This window comes from Eleginops maclovinus, chromosome 22 (genome assembly GCF_036324505.1).
Source record: "Eleginops maclovinus isolate JMC-PN-2008 ecotype Puerto Natales chromosome 22, JC_Emac_rtc_rv5, whole genome shotgun sequence".
Lineage (NCBI taxonomy): Eukaryota > Metazoa > Chordata > Actinopteri > Perciformes > Eleginopidae > Eleginops > Eleginops maclovinus.
In genome coordinates, this window is record NC_086370.1 from 12245880 (window position 1) to 12266805 (window position 20926).

The 20926-nt window shown below is 40.8% G+C and overlaps 1 protein-coding gene across 10 annotated transcripts in view; it reads right to left on the reverse strand.

Moving 5' to 3' along the window:
- Window positions 1-749: 749 nt before the first annotated feature.
- Window positions 750-20926, reverse strand: part of adgrb3 (adhesion G protein-coupled receptor B3) — a 106151-nt gene continuing 85974 nt past the window's right edge. For 3 of the 10 annotated variants that reach the window (XM_063875410.1, XM_063875400.1, XM_063875401.1), the window contains 12 exons: window positions 14171-14321; window positions 10780-10849; window positions 10343-10409; window positions 8991-9094; window positions 8566-8664; window positions 8048-8219; window positions 7653-7748; window positions 6606-6645; window positions 4163-4875; window positions 3999-4034; window positions 3011-3115; window positions 750-1814 (listed from right to left, as the gene is read on the reverse strand). In XM_063875410.1, the coding sequence (XP_063731480.1) occupies window positions 1569-1814; window positions 3011-3115; window positions 3999-4034; window positions 4163-4875; window positions 6606-6645; window positions 7653-7748; window positions 8048-8219; window positions 8566-8664; window positions 8991-9094; window positions 10343-10409; window positions 10780-10849; window positions 14171-14321 (1899 nt within the window). In that variant the 3' untranslated portion in view covers window positions 750-1568. The remainder of the gene's footprint in view (window positions 1815-3010; window positions 3116-3998; window positions 4035-4162; window positions 4876-6605; window positions 6646-7652; window positions 7749-8047; window positions 8220-8565; window positions 8665-8990; window positions 9095-10342; window positions 10410-10779; window positions 10850-14170; window positions 14322-20926) is intronic. The other 7 variants (XM_063875409.1, XM_063875405.1, XM_063875403.1 and 4 more) reach the window with 7 other exon arrangements.

Below are 20926 nucleotides of genomic sequence, written 5' to 3' on the forward strand. Positions count from 1 at the left end.
ACTGAGCTCTGCATGTGGTCAACTTAAATGTATCCTCATTAATGTGAGCCTGTGTTTATTATCTTCCCCTTTTTTCACTCTTTGCATCATCCTCACTGATGGGGCCGATCAAAGTCAAACTACCTCACTTCCTCCGTATCTTCCTCTCCTGCTAGGTGGACCGCTCCTCCCAAGAGGCTAGACTCATACCGAGACACTCATTCCCAAAGTGACAGACGCACCGCAAACCTCCAGATGGGACAAACAAGATTTCCCCCTAAGCCCTCACACCCTCCTTCCATTTTTACTCTGTCTGGACCTGTCTGCCAAGGAAAATCTTAACCGATCTTATCAGGTGAGCCTTCTGGAGCCACAGAAAAGAGTTGAATGTTTTCTATCCAAATTCAGCAATCAGACAAGAGTGTGAGAGATAATCGAATATTGGGTGAGTCTGGAAACTTTAGAGTGTTTCACCTTTAACTGCAGTTAGGATTGAAATCCTAAAGGGAATAAGACACAAATCATCAGAGAGGTACTGAAGAGAACTTTTAGACAATTATTTTACCAATAAGACACTGTCAATCATGTGTTTTCATCTTATAAATCCAATTAATTTTCACCATCCTCAGACGGTGATGGCTGTATATCCAGTCAAATTCCCTTCATTGGTTTCATACATTCAAATGTCAGAGTGAGTAATGAGTTCCACAATCAACAAACCACATAAACTTGACACAACCCCTGAAGCAGTACGAACATATTTCCTCTTTTATTTACATTCCTTTTCAAATGTTAACATTTTTCGCTATAACTTTTGATCAGGTTGGCATTTGTTCTCATTAAAATAAATTGGCACAAGTAAAACATATGTAGACAAAAGTTTATTTACACCATACAACATTTTGTTTTTAAATATTTTATACAGAGCTGCAGATGAGAGAGCTTGCTGGGATCCTTCAAGCGGATTCTGCAGTATTAAAGTTGTGAAATATATTATTTATATAAAAGTGAGTATTATCTTTATTGCATTTAAAGCAATGAAGAATGTAGCTTGACAAACATTCATTTTAATATGACAGAAAAATCCTCTTTGCCTCCATGTTTTATATTATAAAGTAAAAAGTGTAGTAATGGCCAAACAGACTGTTATAAACTTTTTAAAAACCTGCATAAATATATACATTGTGCTCCAGGGTCCAGTTTTATGAAATCAAAACTGGACCCAATGAAGCTGGGACGACATGGCATGTCATTTGCTTTGTGAGGTTTCATCTTGAGAGATTACCTTTTTTAGCCAATTCCTCAACAGATAATTTGAAACACATGATGGTAAATATTGTACACCAGGCTGCCCCACACTAAGTACACTAGTGAGAATACAAAAAGTAACACTGATGTTTTTTTCCCTTTTTTCTTTTTTCCTCTCTCCTCAGTAATATATTGTATTGGCACATAATGTCCCTGCCACACTCGCATAATCCAGATATGTATGCCAAGGCTGTTAGAAAAGTCTGTTGCTTTATTCAGTGCAAAATACATCTCGCTCTCCTCCTTTTTTCCTAGTTTGCATTTTCTCCTTTCGTCGCCCTCTAGACCTCTGTTTGGAAGTCTCCCTCCTGGACGTCTAAGGGTAAGTTGACACACTTTTCCCACTCTGCGGGCGTCATCTCCAGTGAGTCCTTGGTGTCAGATTCTAGTACATTCATAGTGGCGTAATTCTGGTACTCACAGGCTGGATTGTAGCTCTCCCATGGGTTCTTGTTTGGCATTGCCTTGTCCTGTGAACATGGCCAGTGGGGTGTGATATTAGTGGCATGACTTCCTCTGCGGCTAGACTGGTATTTTTACAACGGAAAAAAAAGAACACATTTCCATCCAAGTCAGTTCATTCAAAAGGGCATTGCATGAATTCCATATAATTGAAAGTAATGGATTAATGCTGTGGAAAGCATCAAATAACAAAGGATAATGACAGTGTATTAAATGTGACCATGCTTATCATAACAGAATTGTGTTTTTCCCCAAGCTCGGAAACGGATGCACTGTATGGGCTTCATGTGGGGGCCATTAACTTAAATGTGCTCTCGTCAACAATCTCACAGACACTATGACAAATAAGGACTGGAAGCTGCTCCCAGTCACAGGGAAATAAAATGGATACTAGTGTCTGCAGCCAGCTCTACGGTAGATTCATTTTTGTGGAGAAAAGGGCAGTGAGAATATATTGTTGTTATCGTTTTTATATAAAATAACTTGCACTGGTCACTTAGCAACAGGCCTTAAATTACAAAGTGCTGTAGGGGTGATTGAAATGTGAGTGCAAAAAAATGATTACATTCAGCCAAAAGTCTGCTGCGTGCCCGACACTGTCTGATATGTCTGGCTGTGTTCGGTCGCTAGCCCAATTCCTACTTGTTGCCTTGAATACAAAAAACAATGCTGCTCGTTTCCCGACGTCCACAGCTCCCACCAGGTGTGGAGACAGAAGGTGGGACTTTTTGGATTTGCAGATAACGTCAGAACGAATTCTCATAAAACTTCTGACTTGACGAAGAAGAAAAGTTCCCCCCTCCCACACACAGAGCAGTAACAGAACCGTGAACTTGAGGTAATATTTGTATAGATGTTGATAGGTTAAAAAATCTGCCATGCATTAATGGAAAAATGATGGGGTTGCTAAGTAGATAAATGTGCATGTAAATAAAAGTGCATTCATGGCCTTGCATTGGAATGGATGCACTCTATTACAACAAGATTACCAAAGGTCTTTTCCCTGAGACTGGCCTTGTGGAGAAAATGCTTCAGTGCCTTTTTTAAAAGGGGGCAGCCCCCTCACTCGCCCCCCCGCCAGCTGCTGGCAGGCCCTCTATGTATAGGAAGGTTCACTGCCACATGAACACCGCTACATATTGTAACCGCTCATTTGCACAATCACACATTACGTGTCCTGCACTGGATATTTAAATAAGGCTATTTTGATGTAGTCTCTTTAATTAACTGATTGCCACCCTACTGGTTTCCTGTTACTCACCATGCTGCCCATATTTGGTATGTCTCGAAATCGGTCCAGGGTTTGAAATTTCTGATTCAGTTCCTGGAACAGCTCCATGTGTCTTTTCCTGGTGTGCATGACTTTCTGCAATGGCAAGGGTTTTTGCTTTGGTATTGACAGCCAATAATGGAAAAGCATCTTCCTCTCCACCCACTCCAACTCTGATCAATTTGTTAGTGTCATGGTAATTGACTTATAGGCCAGGTTTGAAACAAATCTACTTGTCTCTGCATATATACAAGTGGCTGCCAAAATTAAGGAAACACCAATATAATGAACGTTAGAGGGACGGGACAGTTAAATCCTGAAACTATTTTAATTTGCCATGTCTGGAGTATCTGAATTCATCATAATTCTTCATTACTGACGAATTGACTCGTTTAGGGTTTTGTACGCGTAAGGGAAATCCTTATGATCAAACCTTGGCACAAATCTTCCATTTAAAGGGTTGGTATGCATCGAAGCGCAAAAACAAAATGCACCCCTCACCAAAATCGCTGCCAGGAGCCTCGTGTTTCCTTTACTTTGAAAGTGCGCACAAGATATATGCAGTAAAGCCTGCTTAAATAATGCAAAAGAATGCTTAAAACCTGCCAAAGGGGGTTTTGAATGTGTTTGCAAGCCAATATAATCATTGTTGAAACCAGTGGTGAAATCAGATGTGAAATGTGCAAATGACTTTAAAAGCATACATTTTTGAAAATCAACGTATAGCTAATGGATGGGGGAGACGGAGGAGGAACAAATGTTGATGAGAACTGTTGCCCTGTTTGTCAGTTGACAGCCTTGCTTTTACCTTATCTACACAGCAGGTAAATAAATCTGGTTGAGTCAAGGCTTTGTAACTCCAATAAGCTTAAGAGGCACAACAAGTACTAGTAAATCAAATGACAAACTGCAAAAGAAATGGCTTTTCTCTGCATAAAAAAGCTAGATGCATGTCGTAAGGAATTCATGTTTCACGTACCTCAAAGTCCAGATCAGAATATCGTGACTTTCGTCTCTGTGAAAATAAAACATCAAGCATTGAAGTCATTAGTCTAAGAAGGTACGCACATTAAAGCTGTATGGTATATTATAAGGTGTTAGTTGCAGCTCTGACTCCTCTGTGCTTCAACCACACGAGCATACCTCTAAGGAGCTCATAGATATCGTGGACCCTGTCTCGCTCCTAGAAAGCCCCGCAGATTCCTCCATCTCAGCGAGGAAGTTCTTTACAGCCGTGCGTGGTTCAAAGGGCAGGTTCTGCATCTGCTCGGTAGCGCTCGGATACTGCTGCTCCAGGTTCACATTCATGTGGTCCATGCCTGACGGGCTCATATTGAAGTCAGGACTCATCTTGTAATGCATCAGCCTCTCATGTGGCAGCGTATCCATAGTGATGTTCATCTTGGTGTCGTCTTTCAAGAGGGTGCCCGACCCCGACACTGCCGCTGCAGAGCCGCGAGGCATGACTATGTAGTCTGTCTCCATCATCTGCGCCTGCATCGCGTGGCCCTCCATGTCGTGGCCCACCATGTCATGGTCGCTCTGGCGAATGGCGTCGTCGGTGCACAGATAAACGGCGCGGCGCAGCTCAGCGTTGCTGTCGACCATGCACTGTTGCTCTTTCAGATCACCCACTCCCATCGGCATGTGCAGAGCTGAAGGCTGCTGGATAATCACTTTGGAGATGATGTTGCCAGGCAACGTTGAGTAGTTGAGGCCTTCGGGGATTTTCTCATCCTCCTCATCGTTGAGGGAAATGCGCGAGAGGGTGCCTGTGATGGTGGCTGCGCGACACGAGCCCATGTCTTTGTGGAGCGCTGCAGGGCAGAGTGATACACCCATTAGTTGATGTTTGTCTGTAATGAAAGTTGTGTCACAGTTTGTCTGAGATAAATCCACATATGATCACAAGAACAAGACATTCAAGTCAATATGAACCAATTCTCGAAGCAGTGTGTACTGCAGACAGGACACATAACTGTAAATAAATGCTTAGTGCGACATTTCATCTAAAGGCAAAGGACGCATCAGCAGCTGTCCCTGGAGACTGTAACAGTAAATAAAGTTGTATCCTGACATTTTCCCTACCATAAAACATGTAGCCTTATCATAATTTAATGATCATGATGACCTTTTGATGCACCAAATATTACACGAGTTACAGCCGCTATCTATTCAGAAATACTTTCCGGTTATAAGAACAACTTGCCCTCCAAGCTGAGCAGTTTAATATTCTCCTCATGAATCAGAAGGAATTATGTTGTCTGTTCACAAAAGGCCTGCAAGCAGATTACAAGGACAGCAAGAGATCCATCTTGTCTTTTTGTTTCAGCCTAATTTAATTTGCAGTGTTGACATCTGAGTCTGGTATTCCGTTTACTCTTATACTCTGTGAGTGACACAGCAGAATATTTCCACTGCACTCGACAATAATCCCCATTTGTAAACAACCAAATTAAACTTTCTGACCCCGGAGAGTAATCTGTGAAGTGCATTTCTCTTGGCGACTGTACCAGTCTGATTGTGCTCATGATTTATGAATGACACCTGTTTGCTCTGCCTTTTTTGTATCGAGTAAGTCCACTTGAGCTTCACAAGACTGCACGGCTTAAAGTAGTGTGTGGTCAAAAGAGCCAGACAACCTTTTTTTTCTGTCTCTTAACAAGCTGTGTTTCTGAAAGCTCCTCATAGTGGCCCGCTCTGTTATTCCCTGCAGATCCACTTATGTGTTCTTCATTGGATCGGAAGGGATTGGAGAAAAGCAAATTCTCATGCTTGTGCCAAGTGACCGCTACCAAATACATGCAGGATCACTTGCACAACTTTTTATTATTATATTTATTACTATTATTTCTCAATATATCCGACCTCGTAGTTTTGAAGGAACTGTTTTTGTCTTATTTTGTATATATTGACTGATCTTTAATCTATGCCCTTTCATGTGTGTATATATATATATATAGGTTGGGTGTATAGGAGTGTATGTATTTACATATTCTACTGTATATACTGTATATTGTATATTTTTACTTTAACTTTTTTTTAATATATACCTCGGGACTGTGGGAAACAGTTCTTCAAACTTTCTGTCTGTAAACACTAATGGAAAGATTGACAATAAAGTTGACTTGACTTTGACAAACCCTTCGGTATATTTATTTTTATTAAATCATACACTCTACAAACAACTATTGCGGCTTTAAAGTACCCAAAACTAGAATCAGGAGGTTACACACTCCCACTAGTTAAAGCCAAGGTAGAAAATCCCCTTGAAATGAAACACACACACACCTGCGACAGTGTCTACATGTTAATGAGAGACATAATTAAAACACGCAGGAAGGGAAAGGCTGATGTTATTCACTTTAGTGCTGTTAATCCTAAAGTGAATATCCAGCAGCTCTCTTCATACTGTTTTGTTCTCAGATTAAAGTCAGTGTTTTGGTAACTGTGAGAAAAATCTCCTGTGGGGTTTGATGCTTGTTATGTAACCTCAGCTATTTTTATTGTGGATCCTCTTTTCTTTTTTCCTTTCACATGCAAGGCAAAGGAGAATGTTGTTGATAAAAGGCTGTCGGTTCTTTACCTGATCGGCAGGCGATGTCCACATCTTTTTCAAAGTCAGTCTGTAGGCAGAAGACAGGGAAAAGGTCAGTATTGCAAAACAAGATGCCTTTTATACTGTAAAATATGCAAATACAAAAGAAGATACATCCATGTGGAAAAGCCAGCCGCAACATTATAAAAAAATTAAGAGAGAGACCACTTCATCAGTTTATCTGGTATTGCTATTTATAGGTATCTCTTTGAGTTACATTAATTTGAATTTTCTTTATTGTATTCTATAAACTACTGACAACATTTCTCTATGTTGGAATTCAGCAGACACCGAAATGACTGCTATACATGTAGATATTGAGATTTAATACACATTTGGAGTGGTCTTCCGAGTTGCAAAAAAATGCAAAGCAGTCGTTTCTTCTCCGCATCCCAACAATATATCAATAACACATCTCTGGGGGATAAATGCTGCAGCTGCATGTATTTGGTGCTGCTAATGGCTGCATTGAACTAGGGGGCCTTGACACCATTCTGCTATCATGAGAACTAGTCCACTCTGAGGTGCATTAGAATACTAATGGCCGATCATTGCTATGATGTGCCATCGGCATCGTTGTGCTAGATGAAGAGGGCTGGTGTCCCATTTCAAAGGTCAGACTGGGAACAGTCCTCTATTACCCTGTGAGAGGAAATGAGAGGGATGCATCGCAAACACGGCCTGTACGTTCAATCAAATGGAAATACAGCGTTGGGCTCGGGGCCTAAGAAAACCAAAGGGAGCTGATGCCATTTATCAGAGGGCCAAATGTCTACCCTGCATGTAATTGCAGCTTTGCAAACGCGTTGTGTGGAAAATTATAAAGCTATGGAAAACAATTCCTCATGTTTTAGAGGCCGTATTAAAACTGAATAATAATGAACAAAACAATGCATGAAGAGCACAACTTAAATTAAGGTCAATGGGGGAAAAAAGGGAGTTCTGGATGTGCATTATAAATAATCAGGGAGCATTAGGTCTCGTAAATTACAGAGGAACTAATGGTGGCAGAAAACGGAGAGTAAATGTGCCTACCATTATCTGAGCATGCCCATTAGGGAAGGTTCCTGTTGCATCTCCACTGATTGGGTCTTGGCAGTTTCTGAGCCGACACCTGAAGGCATCTTGGACCTAAAGAAAGAGGGAATTAATCATGTCACTAATAGCAATTAGAGATAAGCAATTAGAAGTGCATTACTGTACTGTAAATGGGTCTTGTCTTCTGTCAAGTTTGAAAAAGATAGTGTATTTACCTTGTGACTAAGAAAATAATGCAACAAAAAAACACTTAAATGTACTTCCTGCTTGTCATCTCCATTTTAACCTGTGATTGAGCAAATCTACTCCCTGCAACATCTTAAATAAAACAGAGTAACAGATTCTCCAAGTAAAAAGGGGTGAAGGAAACATGACTTAAAATCCTCGTCTACCTCTCTCCGTAGGACACAGTGCACCATCACGATGACAAATCCCTGCAGCGAGTCAAAGACAGCGAAGAGGATCTGAAAGAGGATGGAGCGCTTGTCCGTCATGGCGAGCACTGCAGACATCCAGGTCAGAGCCAGCAGAGGTAGGACGACACAGGAGCTCCACAGGGATGCCCTGAGAGAAGGAAGGGAGGAGAGCGCAAATAAAAGCAGGCCTACTGGTATAGATTACACGATAAAATCTGGAGTACAGAAGGCTGCATCTCCATCAACGCTTTTACTCCAGGGCTTTAATGTGCATGCTTGTAGTGATGTAAGCTGTAAAATAGACATGTAACATCACATGTTTACAGTAAAACACATCCCTGCACTGTAGCTCGGGTGTGTTGTAGATGTTAGTTCAACATCAGTTCACGCTGCAGTGGACTGCAAGGTTTAAATTGTAACGGTGGACACGCTTTACATGCAGAAACTCCCTGTAGCATCGTCTTATTGATTCAGAGACACTGACAGGCACTTACATTGCATTGCTAGCTGTAGTTGCTGATAAAGCAGTTGTTGATACAACACCACATTTGGCACACTTGAGAGTTAATCCTGTATGCGGCTCACTCATCTGTCTGTGGGACATAGAGACAACAGCATGACAAACAACGCTAACAGCCACTATCCCCGACTTTAAAATTCTCCCCCAGCATGTTAGCAACAGCAGACGCAGCCAATGTGTGGGCGATTTAATGATTTTCATCTCGTGGACTGATTCTGCCAAAGAAATACGAAAGCCACGTCCCTCCCGAGAGAGATCTGACCCCTTTATGTTTATGCCTCTACATTTCCTTACAACAGCATGAAAAGCAGGTCTGAATCTCCATATGTGTGTGAAAAGAAATATCAAAGCGTATTTGTATTTTTGCATGATGATAAGAAGAAAAAACGAGGTACTGACAAGGATGTGCTGTCATACCCTGCTCGATGCTTCAGCTTCTTGTCCAGGATGCCATCCCTGGACACTAGTTTATTAAACACCAAGATACCGATCACCATGTTCACCTGTCAATAAGAAACGGAACAGGAATATTAGCTTTTACAACGAATCATCTGCAACAAGATTGTTTTAAAAACGATGTTAAATATATCGCTTAATATCCGAGCTTGACATTTTTTGCCTGTTATTTAATTTCATTATCCCGCTGGGCTTTTTTTTCTTCTCTGCCTGCGCTGAGCTTTGACCTCTAGCTTCTATTGTTCGTTCCTCTCTGTGACATTTCAGCCAAGGGATGAGGCATGCCCTGGATACCCAGCCCGGCAAAACAGCCTTAAGAAAAGATCGGCTTGACAAGAAACACTCGTCTCCTCAAAGGCACCTTCCCCCTATTATTAGCAACACCTAGGCAAATAGAAAACTGCAGATTTACAGCAGCTGGGTAGACACTTCTCTTGAATATTCTTCTATATGAAATCGCTCTGAGCTGAGATAAAGACACTATTAAGTATTCATACTTATACATGCGGGGACGTTTCTTTCCGACTCCCTTTGTGTCTGTGAGACGTCTTATTGTGATGTTACTGTATCAATACATCCTTTTCTGCAGTTGTTATAGAGATTAACTTGTGTTCTTCTTAGGTTCATCACATTTGAAAACCAAAGCACAGCAGGACTGGGAGCTTCTGTGCATTTAAAGCTCAAACTAAGACGTTTAGTCATTTTTTTTAATAGCAAATCTCTTGATTTAAAAATCCCCCCACAGTACAGTGGTTTCACAACGAAAAATATCACTCAGTATTCAACGTCCTCTGTCCCTCCGACACAGATTTAGCGATTTGCATAATCACATTCTTGGTGTAATTTTCTCTGTACAACAATGTAAATACCAGATGATTAAAATACCCCAGTATATTAGATTTTGAACAAATCTAATGCATTAATACTTTATGACCTCACAGCGACATGGAGCACCATTATGGTAAATGAAAGGGAATTGCTTGAGCACATTGCCTGATGGGATGCTCATTACTTTGACTTTGAAAGCAGAGTGTGTTACTCTTAGGCATTTTCTGAGCAACATTTAGTCGTTTTTTATCACAGTGCAAATGTCCCACATAGATACTGTAGCATCTCCAGGACAACGCAATGATTTGTGTGCATTTCAAAAGTAATTGATTATAATTCTAAAAGTAAAGGCCACGCAATGGTTGTGTTTTGGGATATATTTCTTCAGGTGACGCTGGCTGTTGTTGTTGTATATCACTTTCCCCTGTTTATGCATCATTTAATAGTTAAAACTGGACATAACATACCAGAACAACAGCAGCTGCCGGTCCAACAAAGGCATACAGGAGTCCACCCTCCAAAGACAACCAACAGCTGCGGAGAACAGGAAAAAAAAAACAGTTAACTCCCACCAAGGCATTAACATCAGAGCTAATGGTGCACACCAGCGTACAATTGTATTTCCCTCAATTGTCAAGGGAGACGTGCCATATGCTGTAACTCTATTTCCAAAGTTTCACTGGGGGATAAAATGCTAAAGAGATTTTAAGCTGTGTTTATGCGTATGGTATCCAGCAGGGAAACAACTCACACAGAATTGGGGTCCTGCTGCAAGAAGTTTGATTGGGTTGAGGGGACTTTGTTTCTGGCACTGTTTAGATAAGTAAGCCACTGCAGAAGCACTTATTCATTACTCTTAAGTGTGTGCATGACACAAAAAAATAAGAATTTAGAAAACACTTACTATAAAGGTGTCCCGTAGCCCTTTGTTTTGGTGAATCCCATTGAAACAGCAACCACTAGAGCTGGTAATCCTTGCAAAGAGAAAAACAATCAATAGTTATTCGAGAAGCCCACTTCAATGCAGAAAAAGTCACTCTCTGCCTTCCAGCCATTTAACAAAGCGCATATTCACTCCATCAGATGCTACAGTATACAATAGTCTGAGACGTATATGATGCATTTTAATATTCCATTCAACATGCTGCACAGTATTCCATTATGTAGCAGAGGAGAACACACTGTACTGTGCTTCGACAAAATGGCAGCACAGCATCGAGTCCAGGAAACCACATTGTGAAATTTCATCAACGTACTGTAAGAAATTTCACCGCCCTCCACACATGTTTTATATGGAGGGATTTTTTTTTTGCAGCATGACTCCTCATTATGGATTGGTGTAATGGAGTCGGTTCTTGCGACTGTGTGCTCAGAATATTAACGCTTTTTCCTCTCGGAGCAGCGCAGGCAGGTGCTATTGATGTAATCAGTTTCCCGGAGGCACGAGGCGAAGACCCTGTGGCCATCCAGTGTCTCTCTGCAGTGCTGAAGAGGTAAAGAGTGCCGAGTGTACACAAGCATGTCATGAATCACCGTGCCGGCAACAGCCTGGCAGAGACGCCGCACTTCAAACAGGCTGAATTAAGAGACAACAGGTACCGTGTGCTGCGTATCACTTTGTAAATGCGTTCTAAAAAGGTTTATGGTCTTCTATTCGAACACGGGGTAATCTGAGGAGGATTTAAGTCCGGTTTGTATGTCAAAAATAGCATTAATATTCAGTAATGCTTTATTATTGTAAAACAAAATGATATTGATTGTTTTATTTCTCAACAAATTGTCTGTTTGGGCGTTTTTAGTGATTGTAGAACAGCCTTTGTCCATTTCTTTTGCAGCAAGCGGTGGCACTGCAATGACTAAGAGAGCCTTGTTTGTTGCTAGGTAACAAGAAGAATGAGTGTGGGCTCTTTCATAATCAAATTGATTTTTTTTTTTTTAAAGGAGAGATTTCTAGCAGACTGTAAGAAAAGAACCCTTTGGACGAACATACAGACTGACATTTATCAAATGAAGACGAACATTTAAATCTTTCAAATTTTGATACAGATGTTGATCTGCGTGTTTCTTGACAGATATGCCGCCTTTCAAAAGCCTCTTCTCTTCTGACGTAATACTCAAGATTCAGGAACACAGCGTGGGAGGCATGAAAACTAAAGTATCTGACATCCAGACTGATAAAAATGTGTGCGGGTAATAAATATACAGTGGGGCAAAAAAGTATTTAGTCAGCCACCAATTGTGCAAGTTCTCCCATTTAAAAAGATGAGAGAGGCCTGTCATTTTTATCATAGGTACACCTCAACTATGAGAGACAGAATGGGGAAAAAAAATCCAGGAAATCACATTGTAGGATTTTTAAAGAATTTATTTTCAAATGATTGTGGAAAATAAGTATTTGGTCAATAACAAAAGTTCATCTCAATACTTTGTTATATACCCTTTGTTGGCAATGACAGAGGTCAAACGTTTTCTGTAAGTCTTCACAAGGTTTTCACACTGTTGCTGGTATTTTGGCCCATTCCTCCATGCAGATCTCCTCTAAAGCAGTGATGTTTTGGGGCTGTCGCTGGGAAACACAGACTTTCAACTCCCTCCAAAGATTTTCTATGAGGCTGAGATCTGGAGACTGGCTAGGCCACTCCAGGACCTTGAAATGCTTCTTACGAAGCCACTCCTTCGTTGCCCTGGCGGTGTGTTTGGGATCATTGTCATGCTGAAAGACGCAGCCAAGCTTCATCTTCAGAGCCCTTGATGATGGAAGGAGGTTTTCACTCAAAATCTCACGATACATGGCCCCATTCATTCTTTCCTTTACACGGATCAGTCGTCCTGGTCCCTTTGCAGAAAAACAGCCCCAAAGCATGATGTTTCCACCCCCATGCTTCACAGTAGGTATGGTGTTCTTTGGATGCAACTCTGCATTCTTTCTCCTCCAAACACGACGAGTTGAGTTTTTACCAAAAAGTTCTATTTTGGTTTCATCTGACCATATGACATTCTCCCAATCCTCTTCTGGATCATCCAAATGCCCTCTAGCAAACTTCAGACGGGCCTGGACATGTACTGGCTTAAGCAGGGGGACACGTCTGGAACTGCAGGATTTAAGTCCCTGGCGGCGTAGTGTGTTACTGATGGTAGCCTCTGTTACTTTGGTCCCAGCTCTCTGCAGGTCATTCACTAGGTCCCCCCGTGTGGTTCTGGGATTTTTGCTCACCGTTCTTGTGATCATTTTGACCCCACGGGGTGAGATCTTGCGTGGAGCCCCAGATCGAGGGAGATTAGCAGTGGTCTTGTATGTCTTCCATTTTCTAATAATTGCTCCCACAGTTGATTTCTTCACACCAAGCTGCTTACCTATTGCAGATTCAGTTTTCCCAGCCTGGTGCAGGTCTACAATTTTGTCTCTGGTCTCCTTTGACAGCTCTTTGGTCTTGGCCATAGTGGAGTTTGGAGTATGACTGTTTGAGGTTGTGGACAGGTGTGTTTTATACTGATAACGAGTTCAAAAAGGTGCCATTAATACAGGTAACGAGTGGAGGACAGAGGAGCCTCTTAAAGAAGAAGTTACAGGTCTGTGAGAGCCAGAAATCTTGCTTGTTTGTAGGTGACCAAATACTTATTTTACCGAGGAATTTACCAATTAATTCTTTAAAAATCCTACAATGTGATTTCCTGGATTTCTTTTTCCTCATTTTGTCTCTCATAGTTGAGGTTTACCTATGATAAAAATTACAGGCCTCTCTCATCTTTTTAAATGGGAGAACTTGCACAATTGGTGGCTGACTACATACTTTTTTGCCCCACTGTATTATGTTGGTAACTAACTATTTCATTTGCAATACATATTTATATTACACATAATTGAGTTGGAAGGATTTCAGAGTATGTGTAATCATAATAAATCACTACATTTCCTCTGTACTGACTGCTTTACCTGAGGTTTTTACTGTACACACAATGTGTTCTCCGCAGTGTAAGTGCTCCACTCATACACACTCTTTATCAGACATAAGGTCATTTCAACCGGCTCTGCTGGAGCCGCACCAGTCTATGTTGAGACCGGTCCATTTACTGGGCCCTCAGAGAGCTTGACTGGAGCACAAAAGCATCACAACAAAGAGGCTGACAGGAGGAAGATCTGGCTGCCCCACAGAGAGAGGATGGGAATAGCGGACGGAAAAAGACACACAGATACTTGGAAAGACACCTTGGCCAGAGACCTTGGGAGAATATGGCAGCTGCGAGGGATGATGGGAGATAATGAAGAGGTTTAGGGAAACATGCTGCTTACTTACCCCAGCCCAGACACAGAAAGCGCTTGCGGATGAGCCTGGTCCGAACCTTTCCCGTCACTGCCATGTAGGACTGCCAGGCCTCGGTGAGGACCCAGCAGAACGATGCCAGGAAGAAGAAGTGGAGGAAGGCTGTCGTCATGACGCAGACTCCCTATTGATACAAAGGGAAAGAAAGGGTCAGAGAGATATATCTACATTAGCTGCAGGAAGTTGTGCAGATTCCTATAAATCGGTCATATTGATATTTCCTCATTTCTGTGAACTATTCCTGCAGAATCTGCCTGTCTAGACCCTCCACTGGAGTACCTTCCTGTGCAGTGGATGAAACGAAGCGTCAGTTTAAACTACAGCAGCGGAGGTGGCAGCAGTAGTAAAGATCAGAGCGCAGCTAGCCGACAGAGAGCCTAGCGTAGCATTCCTCTGCACTCACCGTCATTAGTATGCTGGGGATCCCACCTGGAGGCATGTGAGCCAAGGTCAACTGTTTTACACAGAGACACAACAGCGCTTAAATGATACAGAATGCACGTGGCGGAGACAGCAGATTGCATTCAGGCTCGACAATGAAGCACCACTTTTCAGCTTCATTAGCTTGTCCATCTTTGTTCCACTGAGAAGCCCTCTCCAAATGCGATTGTTTAGAAGAGGATTAGAATAACAAAAAAAATAAGGAGGATCTCTAAGAATCGTGTCATTGCACACTGACATTTGTGAGACGAGATTAAGCTTTTTCTACAGTTACTGATTGTTTGCAGTGTGGAGAAGTGGTAATCTGAGCGATGGTGCACAAAGAGGGGAAGATTGAAGTGTATCATCTCGTCCCAGGGCGTCCACACCATACTGCGAGATCTGCCGTACACTACCATCCCCACTGAGAAAACCACATTAAATCCATCCATCCCCCGAAGTGTTCACGGGGTTCACACGACACAGTAATCCTGCATTACCTCGTGTGCCAGTAGTGGGGAATTCTGTTTACCTACGTCCATGAGGGATCCCAATTATGTAACCCTAAATATTTATCAAAGTTTAAGTAGGATCTATTCAGGTGTAAGTATGTCACGCCGCCATATGGCCAATGTCTCGGATCCTTAATTGTTGCTGGCTGGTTTGAAGTTTTTCAGTGGCCCACTGTGTAAATGAGTTGCCCATAAAACCAATTCACCTTACATTGATAAGATACATAAAACAAACTCTGTAAGTAGAGATGTTAGTCACAAGTTTTATCACAAGACAATATGTCAACTATTTTTGAAATATTCATATTTCCTGATATTACAAAGTCTGCCTTTATACAATTTCTATTTGAGTTGATGCAACCATATCTCATGACCATTTGACACAATCATCGTCCCAAATATGTTTTAAAAAATAATATTACTGAGCTCTGTAGGAAATGAGTGTGCTTGGACAGAAATGGGGACACAAACCTGCCAAATAAAGGCAAATCTTAGAGGCAACAGCAGCAATATTACATTAGAGTGCACTTTCCCCAAAAATGTCTGATTGTTGTAAAACAAATACGATGAAATCTGCTAATTCATATCCAGATGCACTTATTTCACCACTGGCCCAATCTAAAATACTATCATATAATGTAATATGAGTCCATTTTACATGTTTTTAAGAATGTTGTTAAAGGTAACAGAAACAGGTAAATGATATACTTATTTATATTACTCAGAAACAATGTTTGTTCTTGCTAATGTTGAGCGATGGATACGAAGCTCCCATGACACACGACCACCTGCTTTAGTTGAAATCACACATAAGCTCTGTTTTGTACAAAAGCTTTGAATAAGAAATAATATATACCGTGTTATTTCATAGCTACATCTAGAATGTTCTGGCTTATCTGTGCGGAATAACGAATTCAGTGACCTGTATGTTAGTGCACCGCTGTGCAGTATGTGATTATTTCTATGTAAACATGCCAAATCAGTGAGGGGAATCTTGTATGAAAGTACAAAAAAAAAGGAGTGAAGGAGACAATAGTGGAAGGGGAAACAGTGTGTGACATACAATGCAGCAGCTATACTGCCTGTTCAAGCAGAGCTAATTCCAGTCTTGCTGTTGCTCATGTGCTGTCCAAGGTGCTGAAAATAGAGCCTGCCTTGTTTCCTGGAAACAGGTCATATGCAACCCTTATGTTTCACGGTTCATTTGGATCCCTATAGCATCCAGCCTCCAAAACAAAAACTGCATTTGAAAAACAGGGGAAGGTACATTACGAGAACATTATGACAGAATAGTTTGGACATAAGCGAAAGGAAAAAAACCTAAAAACCCAGAGCTCACACTGCCCTTTAGGAAGGCACATGCCTGGAGATGTTGAGCACACTGTGTCAGTATCCATGGAAACAGAGTAACTGACGAAGACACCACATTGTAACATTGGAGAGCTGATAGACTTGAAGGTACGGGTAGAGGCTGACAAAGTTTACTTTAAGTCAGTTCAATACTAGCAGTTTAATGTCCGGTTGGGGATAAGTCTCACTGCGGACTGAATAAACTCAGAATTAAAAGGTCTACGCTTTAAAATCTGAACATCTTATTGCCATGAACTTGTCACACTTTGCTTCATAATGCAATTACTGGTTGCTGGAATAATACAGAAACAGAACAGTCACATAATATCAAAGCGAAACATTTAAAAAAGCGGTTTCGGTTTTGCTTATAGTGAGGCGGGGAGCTGCGTCCTTCCTAATTAGATTGAACTAATGTTGACGTTTTTTCCCTAGGCATTATTTATTTACAAATCCAATATATAATTTAGTTATTTCCATCATTTATTGATGCATTAATCGGTCATATAAGAGTACAGTAAACTTTGAATACATATCACTATTACTGCAATAAGCTCCTAATGGCACAGTATCTATAGTAGAGGTTTTTTAAATCCACATTATTTAAAATGTTGCTTTTATTTTCCTGAATACGTGTGGGAGGTGGAGGCTGGTGCTATTTTGATTTAAAGCACCCTCCTTTAACATCAAGCAACAAGTGCACCAGTGCTTTACAAAAGAGGTGCTTGGGTAGAGGACTTCAGACAACAAAGTGGTGGCAGCAAAGTGATTTTGAACCATAAAGAAAAAAGGCATTAATTTTGCCCGCTAGCGTCAGAAAATGGCTACTTACTGTTCTACAGACGCACGTCACACTAACTGGAGTCAGCTTATATTTATGACACATGTACTTCTGCCTACTTACATCAATATGTAACACTCTAAAGGCTCAAAACAAAGCATACAGCTATTCTCCTGAACTTTACCAGACGATTACTGCCTCATAAAGCTGCTGCGAGGCGTGAAGGCTCGAGCTGTATGTGTAGTTTACATGTTAACTTTCACCACTTATGTAGCGACTAAAAGTAACCTCAAACTGGAAGACGGGATAGCTTATATTCCCCTCTGCTGCACCTCACTGTAAGGGAGGTCAAGCTCTCTGTACTTAAAATAAACCAAAGCTTATATGGGCACACTGCAGTTTGTGTATGTGTAATACAGTACATATTTGGCCTTGAGCTTGTTATGTATCAATTGTCTCATACAAACGGGTAGGAACTGTATTCATCTTCCACTCGTAGCTCCATAAGCCATCTTCACTGGTGAATAACATGCAGTGTTACACCAAAAGGTTTTTTTTATATTGTGACTCATCGGGAGGTTCATTTATACAAAGCTTGTTTAAAGAATATCAGCTCACTCTGCTCCTGACTTTATGACATGTTAAGAGCAAACTTTAAAAAAGTGAATCTCTCTTTGAAGCTAACCATTTGTTTGCTGACCCTGTGTACTTTGACTTTCACTCACCTAATGTATTATTGATCTTTTTCTCATAATAGGTATAAACAATTTCGAGGAACATACCCTCCTGTAGCGATACCCCCTTATTCCTCTTTTTAGTTGCCTTCCTAAGACGAATAACGACAGAGGACAAAGGAAAAGCAAATACAGGCAAAGGTGACTCACTGACTTTCTGCTCCCAGAGGACACCTCCACACCAAAGAGATGATTTTCTATAAGACGATGAGCTAGTCTGAATCCACAAAACAGTGGAGCCAATTATATGCACTTCTTAGAAAATATGGAGGAAAAACAAGTGAGGCAGTGTCAGGCAGCATGGCAATTAAACCCACACAGGAGCCATGTTTCCTCCTCTGGCTGGCCTACCACTCAAACATTGGGTTCTACTGTATGTATGATCAAACTAATAAAAAAACTGCTCAAATATTATCACAAGAGATAAGAGACACATTCAAAACAGAACAATGTGAAAAAGTCATTGCTCTGAAAGTTGTATCCTCAGCATCGCAAAGACTGACAAGACAAATGCTACTTTAAGTATTCTATGTTTTCATTTGTACAATATAGAGTCCTTTAACTTTATTGTACATCTGCTTAAAAATAATGTGTCAATCCAATGCAAAACTTTATCTTTCTGGCTCTCTGATGCATTCGGGTCAAATATAGTATCTGCTTTTAGCTTCATAGCTCTTTGGCCGCTTAATGATCCACTATGTTGCGCCTCTCATTGAATCAGAGTTTTTCACTGATAACAGCTACCTGCTTCTGAAAGACACAAGGCTTAGGAGAGTCATTGGAGAGAACAAAAACTGCAAAGTTGTGCTGTAAAACCAAAACAATGTGCTTAAAGATGCTCAATAGAGCTGGGGGGTAACTGTTGAGTCAGGGATAACACGCCATGGGTTCATCACTTAGGGCCACCCTTTCATGTTACAGTGTAATTAGATCCACAAGCCCAAATAAAAATATCAAATCAATTAGAAATATTGAAGGTACAGTATCGGATCCAAAAATGTTGGATCAAATTTTTGGATCACAAAGCAGTTAGTCAGTGTTTATTTAATTCGGCGCCCTGTGAATGAGTCAGTTTGTCGAGTCACTCTGGGAGATGCTGAAATGACATCTTTAGTATGTCCTTGGATTTTCTGAAAACCACTTCATCTTTCTGCAGATTTCAGAGACAGATATCCTATTAGCAGCATGCAGAGTGAGGATTCCATGTAAAGTGGTGGTCCTCATAATCAAGACAGGAGATGACTGGAGCCCTGATTAAATCTGACAAGGCTTCAAATCAGCTCAGCTTTAAAAAATGCCCTAAAGCTTTGTGCTTGGGTACTACTGTGAGCCAGAAATGTAAGGGCCAGCAAGGAAACAGATGAACTCGCAATGTGTGGAATCTGTTTCTTTGTCATTTCACAAGATTAAAATGGTCTGCCAATTCAGTGTGTGATGAATGGTTTCAGCTAGTATATTATGTCCATAGTTAATCTACAGTGTCACCAGGAACCAGGCGTTGTTTACCAACACATTTCCCATCATTTTTCTTTTGGTTAACTTGTACATTATTTATAATACATTTTTTGTTGAAAATAGTAGAATTAAAAGGAAGCATTTTGATTTATGAGTAGGCTTTAATATCTGCTCCCAGAATAGGTCACACCTATAAACACAGGTGCAAGTAGCCATACATCACCAGCAAATACAATCCCTACACGACTGACATTTTCCGCAAGCACTTATAAAGCTTTCTGGCTGTGTTTTACATGCATTGTTGATCTCCACTTAAATCTATGACTTACTGTATGCTATGTAAACTTGCCCAAATACTAAAATGTGTTAATGAGCCGAAAAACTGAAGAGAACGGATTAATGAGGAGAAACACTGGGTCATAATGAGGACAAAAAACAGTGTTCCTTGTTAACTGTACAGTCTAAAGGTATACTGATAATATGGTTACACAATAATACGGACAATGTGTCATACTGTAGTGCTGCCAAATGACAGAGAAGGGCATCTGTGTAGGCAGCTTGTAAATCCCAACTGATGTTTGCCAAACAATCTTTTACATTTGCCACTCGTGTACCGGCCAGTTATTTAGAAGATAGAGGAAGTGACACGTATTTATAGGAAGAAGTCCTTCTTTATAACTATTGAAGCTGCCCCTTTGAATACTGCTGACTCGTCCTTAAGCTAAGGGCTTATTGACTTCTGAAAGCAACAAATCGTAGTCTGAGCTTCTTTTCTTATAGCCAAGTTTAAGGTTGTCTTCCACATCCCAGGGTCAAAATTGCAATAACTCTTTTTTTTTTTTTTTTTAATGACCAGTGTCCCATGTCTTCTGATGGGCATCATGTCGGCCTTGCTGCTCTACACTGCTGAATATCCAGCACTGCCAGGCTTATTATCATGCAGTGCTTCACATTTGAACCACAGTAATAAAATGGGTATGATTTCATCTCAAAGTGATCCGAGCGTCCTCTTTTGTTCATTTTTTTTTGTTTTTTTTATGGCATCGCATTTTTAATTGCAATTAAAGATCATTATTGTCTCGCAGCCATCAGATTGGGGTTGTCCCAAGTTTATCAGAGGACAATGTAACACAAATGGTCCTGAGCCAACACAAAGTGGATCGACATCTTATGGAGGCATTAGAAACACTTAATATTCCATTTGGATGAAAAATGAGAAGCTTGTCCGCGAGAGACCCACAAGAAGACAGTAATTTGCTTGAAATAGTATATAATGTGACTGCTTTTTTTAATTTTCATTCTCAATGACAAAGCCAACATCTATAATACATAAGGACTCATTTGAAGATAAGGCCTGTAGATTGAGATTCACTATCAATCAAATGTTAGGCCTTCTCATAAAAAGTGTATGCCTCAAATTGAATAGGAAACATGATGTAGTTCCTACTTTTGTTTCATCTTTAAAATCTTGCAGAGGAAC